Source organism: Atta cephalotes (genome assembly GCF_000143395.1).
Source record: "Atta cephalotes unplaced genomic scaffold scaffold00011, whole genome shotgun sequence".
Taxonomy (NCBI): domain Eukaryota; kingdom Metazoa; phylum Arthropoda; class Insecta; order Hymenoptera; family Formicidae; genus Atta; species Atta cephalotes.
The window spans coordinates 2,881,351-2,887,985 of record NW_012130075.1 but is presented as its reverse complement, the minus strand read 5'-3'; the positions used below and the strand labels follow the sequence as shown (position 1 = coordinate 2,887,985).

The 6,635-nt window shown below is 40.8% G+C and overlaps 1 protein-coding gene across 1 annotated transcript in view; it reads left to right on the top strand.

The window, feature by feature from the left end:
* LOC105617019 (LIM/homeobox protein Awh-like) overlaps positions 1–6,205 on the top strand; it is a 6,679-nt gene extending 474 nt beyond the window's left edge. The window contains exons 2-5 of the mRNA XM_012198601.1: positions 4,312–4,529; positions 5,320–5,568; positions 5,811–5,978; positions 6,129–6,205. Coding sequence (XP_012053991.1) covers positions 4,312–4,529; positions 5,320–5,568; positions 5,811–5,978; positions 6,129–6,205 — 712 coding nt within the window. The remainder of the gene's footprint in view (positions 1–4,311; positions 4,530–5,319; positions 5,569–5,810; positions 5,979–6,128) is intronic.
* The last annotated feature ends 430 nt before the right edge of the window (positions 6,206–6,635 follow it).

Here is a 6,635-nt window from a genome sequence, read left to right as displayed (position 1 = left end):
AGAGAGAGAGAGAGAGAGAGAGAGATGGAGGGAGAAAATAGCCGCTTCTTTTTGTTCGCATCGCTGAATGAATAAGTGGAATATTTTTGTTGCCGCACGATGCGCATCGATAGCGATGTAAGACGTACGGTCGTGGAGATCAAAGTCGACGGAACCTGCGGTGACTCGTCGATTGTACGGAAGGCTTCGGGCGCAGCCTGCCCAATGTGTTTATCCAACTGTCAATCAGTTACTTCAGTCACCTGGGTCTCTTGCACCAACCGAGCTCCGACATGAGCCTGTCCTGATATCCGATCGCTGCGCGCCGCATCTGGCGATGGCGAACGTCTGACGTTTGATTTCATATTAAATTCATACACGCGTTATCGCGCAGCAAGAGTACCTCTGCGAATTAAGCGGGGGAACAAATCGCGCGCTCGTCGAATTAAATTAATTTTCGTTCTCGTCTGCGCGAATTGAATACGGTATCCTCGTTAATTACTGCATAAGAGCGGTCCCGAGTTTTCGACGCTGGCTAACTCGGGCGAGCCGCTCGGGTCCGACAGTATGCGGGAGGTCCGAAGGAATCTGCCGCGTAATTTTTTTGATTCGTGCTTTCTGCCTGGTAACGCTGCCATTCGATGACCCGATCGTCGGCGGGATCCCGACGCGACCCGTGGATCCTGTAGACCCGTCGACAATCACCGCCGACAACCGCCTCCGAGAGAACCGTCCCGTCTCCTTTCGCGATAATGGACAAAACGGCAAGAAAGAAAAAAGAAAAATACAAGCAAGCGGGATCTTCAGAGTAAAGTATCGGACGTAAGATTTCACTTCGCCTTCGCGTCTATCTCCCATCTCGCATCGATATTGTAGCTCCCTTTCATGGAAAGAACGATTTTGCTGGAGTATCTAAAAATTTAGTTAGATATATCACACAGATTTGAAAATAATTTTGTTGGATCATTAAAACAATGTAGGATGATGAGTAATGCTATAGAAAGTTTAATCTCTCTCAATATTTATTCTTGCTAACACTATTTTTCTTCGCTGTTGAAGAATCAGTTTTGTTTTAACAATTTTTAATCATGGATTTTATTTTTATTTCATGAATATATTTGAGAGAGAAATGTTATTGTTTAAATTATTTTTAAAACTTTCCATTTGTTTTGTGTTCTGCAAACTGCAGCGTCTTTATTCTTCAAAATTAATCTTTTTTTATTATCTTTATTTAATATTTTACAACTAACTTTATTGTTTTTATTGTTCAACATTGTAACAATCAGTTTAAATATTCTACATAATTATTTTGATGGTTCAATAAAATTATTTTTATTTATTTATGAGGACAATTTGAAAACTTCATAGCCTAATTATATTATATTTAATAATATATTTGAAATAAATAATATATTTGAAATATTGGCACACGATAAAAAGTTTGTCTTATATATATATAATTTTAAAGTTTGAACTTGTTCTATTAAGTTAGTTTGTAAAAGTTAGTTTATATAAATATGATATGTAAATGTCCATAGTAAAATCATAATATCAAACATCGTGTCACGATTAAATTTTTTTAACAGTTAAACACCATAGAAATATTTAAAAGCTATCGACAATTTCTGTAAAACCTCGTCTACAATAGTCGCAGAGGTTGTGAAAATTTGCCGCAAGAGTGTCGCTAAATGAGCATCTACAATATGAGCAGTCACAACAATTGTTTGTACGCAATTCGACAACAAATTTTAAACGTCAACTTGCTGTGTTGTGATTGGCTGAGCTCATGCGCTCACACGTCTGTCACAGTCGCAAAAAGTTGAAGTTGGCTCAACTTCATATGATAAGAGTTCTTGCGACTATAATAATCATGCAACTATGTGCGACACTTCTGCGACATTTCATACGAAATGCGACATAGCTCGTACGACTATTGTAGACGAGGCTTAACAGTAACCTTAAGATGTGAACTTAAGCCGATAAGCTAATCAGGATACTATTTTAAATCTACATAATTTAAATAGAAATAACAATAAACTTATACATCCATAAAGCGAGTTTTAATCGGCTGAAATTCGTCTTTTTGCGAGGTTATGGATAAGTTTACTATTATTTCTATTTCTGTTAGATTATGTAGACCTAAAGTAAAATCCTGATTGGCTCATCGACTTAAGTTTACATCTTACGATCACTGTTGCGGAATTTTGTGGCGGCAGCCCTAAGGAGATAAAAATTTTCTGCGTGCGTGCGTGCGTGCGTGCGTGCGTGTGATATAGAGTTAGACATTAAACTGATACGCATATTTTAAATAAACTTTCATCTCAGAATAATTGCGCCCCGATTATACTTTCAAACTTTCAATACAATCAATCCGAAATATTAAGCCTCCCAAATTTAATTAGATTGTTAATTTGACTGTTAATTACTAGTTAATTTAATCGTTAATTACTACTAATATCTTAAAAATTATAAAAAACTCATTGCGAAAAATATTATCTCAGCCGAAATTAAAACTTGAATCTCTTGTATTCTATGCAGGGATCACCGTTTGACTGGAGCTTTAGGAATATTAAAATTGTATAACTTCATTGTTAAGTCGCGAAGTTTTCAAATTGCTTTTGTAGCTAAATTATTATAGATACTTCAACAAAATTTCCTTCCGTTACGTATATGCTCTCTTCAAAAATTGGCGCTCTGCGTGACATACCGTGTGTCGTAATCGCGGACAAGAGTCGCTCAAAATTCAAATCCTTCTCTAGCTTCCGACGTGGGCGTGACGGGAGATCACCTTTAGCGCCAGGACAAGGAATTAGCTACCTCTCTTAAAAGGACAATGGGATTAAAGCGCGTGTATCGGCAGATCAGAAAAGTTTAATCTCGCCAGACGTTACGCGATAGAATCTACATGGCGTTTCTAACTCTCTTTGTTCTCTATCTGCATTCAAAAAATAAACGTATAAGATTTCAAGCAGCAGGCATGGTGGAGGCGCGATGGAAGACACACGTGCCTCTTTCGATAAGCTTAAAGTGAATAAAGCTATTTCTTCGATGCGTGCGGAAGTGCATTATCCTACTGCGATTCAGAGCGAGAGATTTTTCGACAACATCCACAGGATGCGGTAGCGAGGGGGAGGGTGATGACCACCGGGATAGTCGCGTGGCAACCCATAAGGTATTCGAAGCGCGCCAATGTACGCCACAGGCATTCGCAAACACAATCCACATAAATGCACAGTACGAGGGGAGGGGGAAGAACGAACTCGGGCGGGGTATCGAATCGGATGCACTTTCCGTGTTCATGAATATGATAATGGGCTAATGGGCCGTCTGGTCGTTGTTTAATTATCGACCGCGACACTCCCGGCGACACGGGTCGGCTGCTGTACCAGAACTACAGCCCACTACGGGTACCACGCAAGAAAGGAATGAGAATCCTCTCGTTGACTATCCTCACGGTCGCATCCTACGGTAAACGCGAGTCCTCATCCGCGCCCCATTCATCCGATCGTGTCTCCACGGCCATGGTACACGACTACCGTTTACGACGTCCGTTACGGCCCTATCGCACGAACGCGCGCATTTATATTGCGCTGGTATTATTAGAATCGATCCGATTTACATGCAAGTATGCGATACACTTTATTAGAGATCGCGGCGCGCAACTCCGCCGCGAGGATCTCGACGATGCGGTGTACAGACAGCAACCTGTATAATTCCGACTAATTAATGCATGAGGGCTATTGTATAATTCTTCGATCGTTTTCTCGCGCGCGCGCACAACTGGGGGTTAATTAAAACGCAAGAGCTTCGAATTACGAGCATGCCGGTATGCGCGGATATTGACCGGAACGCGCGAAGGTGTATCTCGGAGAGAACGATACTTTGCGTCGCGCGATATATACTTCTCTCGCAGATCCTTCCCAAAGCTCGTGAGAGAGAAGAACGAAGAGCGAGCAGTCGAAGAAATAAACGGCCGCGAAACACGCGCCGATGGAGACCACTTGCTCCTCGACACAAATATCTCTTCTCTAAAGTCTCTTTTCTTTCTCTTCTCTCGAGCTACCGCCCGTCGATCTTCGTTTCTTCTTCTTCTTCTTCACCATCCGAGATATATTCGAGCGGTATCATTACACTCCTCGTGTACTCGTTGAGCGTCGAGCGTTGAGCGAGTCCGGCTATATTGGCTGTCGTTATAATATATATCGCAAAATAAATCCGAGACACACCACGATACGTATACTAATACTTATAAATGATATACGCCTGGCGGCAGTTTACACGACCACCACGGCAGTTAACACGAGTACGAATTATGCTTCTCGTGTTTTGCAGAACTTTTGGAGCAAAGTGCGCGAAATGCGGGCGCAGCGTGGGCGCTGGAGATTGGGTGAGAAGGGCTAGGGAAAGGGTTTATCATCTGGCCTGTTTCGCATGCGACGCTTGCTCGCGTCAGCTGTCGACCGGTGAGCAATTCGCCCTCCTGGACGCCCGATTGCTTTGCAAGGCGCATTATCTCGACGTCGTCGAGGGCAACAACACTTCTTCCGATGGTGAGAATATCGCACAAACAAGTCATTGTTACACGCGCGAAGACGTAGTTAACGTAAAATAAATATTGAAAACATCCGATTTCAAAAATATATGTGAAGAACATAAAATCTTCTAATTGTTGCGAGTAAAAATAACGCCCTTTGTTAAATTTATTCTTTAACGTCATCAAGTAATCTTCTTCAAGTATTTATTGTAACAATTAAATTAATTTGATTAATCCTAGAATACTATCGATATTGAATGATACAGTATTATTAATAACACAAGATTTTGGTACATTTCACACTTTCAATAACGAAATATTTATAAATATCTAAATCTTTGCAAATTAAATAATTTTATTTACTGAATCCTTTGTGAACCCTTTGAAGTCACTCTCTTTTATTTTATAAACTATTTGTTCAATTTTTATAAAAATTATTTCCTCGTTTTCTTTTAATTTTAATTTTAATTTTAGAATTCTGAGATCAGAATTGAATTCAACAATCCCGAAAATCTTTAGAAAATAAGATCTTCCATAAGTTATTTTAGAAAACTCCATCAAAAAGTTAAAAGGAAAGAAAAAATATCAAATTCTCAATCTTGTTAATTATTGAAGGCATAATTCAACTCCCTGTGATCTTGCTCATTTACATATCAAATTTACGATAGCATTCTATTCTATTTAAAATTTCCTGATTAACAATATACTGTTCGTGATCCTTTATTTTGCTGTATAAAATGCACACCGATTGAGATAGATCGCGTAATGGTGTGGAAGGTAGGTACGGCTAATTGGTACTTTCGCAGAAGGCGGTGACTCCGAGAGTGGTCACAAGGGCGGCAATAAAGCGAAGAGAGTTAGGACCACTTTTACCGAGGAGCAGCTTTCCGTTCTCCAAGCGAATTTTCAATTGGATAGTAATCCCGATGGGCAGGACCTTGAAAGGATAGCGCATGTAACTGGACTCAGCAAGAGGGTAACGCAGGTGTGGTTCCAAAATTCTAGAGCAAGGCAGAAGAAACACCTTCACACCGGCAAAATGAAGGGACAACACGGTAAGCGAAACATCGAGTCATTCCATTAATTTGCTTATATTGCTTGAAATTCCCAAAAATTGTTGCGCTTAATGCGAGACAAATGTATATTCCGATTTTAGAGAAAGAAAAAATAAAGATTCCGAATGTAACGAGTGCAAGCAGCACGACCTCTATTTTCATAAAAATTCGCGCGTGTCATCGCGATGCAATCGATAGATAATAATTTTAATTATCAACATCGGTGGAATGAATTTTTGCAGTGCATCAATCGCCACCGAATTCTACCGCGTCGCCCGATTTCGGTCGCCACATCAACCTACATCTAACATACTCGTTTCAACATCAGCAACAGCATCAACAGCAACAACAACCACAGCTTAGTCCAGCCACGTGTAAGAGCCCGACAGGCTCCATTTATCACAATCATGGTAAGAGATCGTTCGCAATATCACTGCGTGTCGGGGAATTTCATGAAAGATTCTTACTGCGATCAAAGACTTCAGATTGGGAAAATTCGACAATCAATTAGAGGTTGGACAGGATCGTACATTTACATGTAATTGCGATTCCATTAACTCTGTTCTCAGGGTCGGAGCAATCGATGGACGAGCTCTCGCAAGACTCGATGCTACTATCTATGCCGAATGAGGTTTAATGGCGATTTCAATTATATTGTAAATATTCGGCGTTGCTTCGAAAAAGCGTCAGAAGGTAGAGATCGAGGAAACATCATTGAATGCATCGTTTTATTTATCCTCAAGAAAAGTGAAAAATTCACCCGTCGCGCTCTTCGATGACGCACTTTCGAGTTACGCTCGCAACATAAATCTTGCGTTCTCGGTGTTGAATCTTACTGGAACCAATATTGTTCCGTATTACATGCGAAAAGATATGTACGTGCGCATGCGTGAATTCGCACGTGCGTGCGTGCGTGCGTGCGTGCTTGTGTGTGTGTGTGTGTGTGTGTGTGTGTGTGTGTGTGTGTGTGTGTGTGTGTGTGTGTGTGTGTGTGTGTGTGTGTGTGTGTGTGTGTGTGTGTGTGTGTGTGTGTGTGTGTGTGTGTGTGTGTGTGTGTGTGTGTGTGT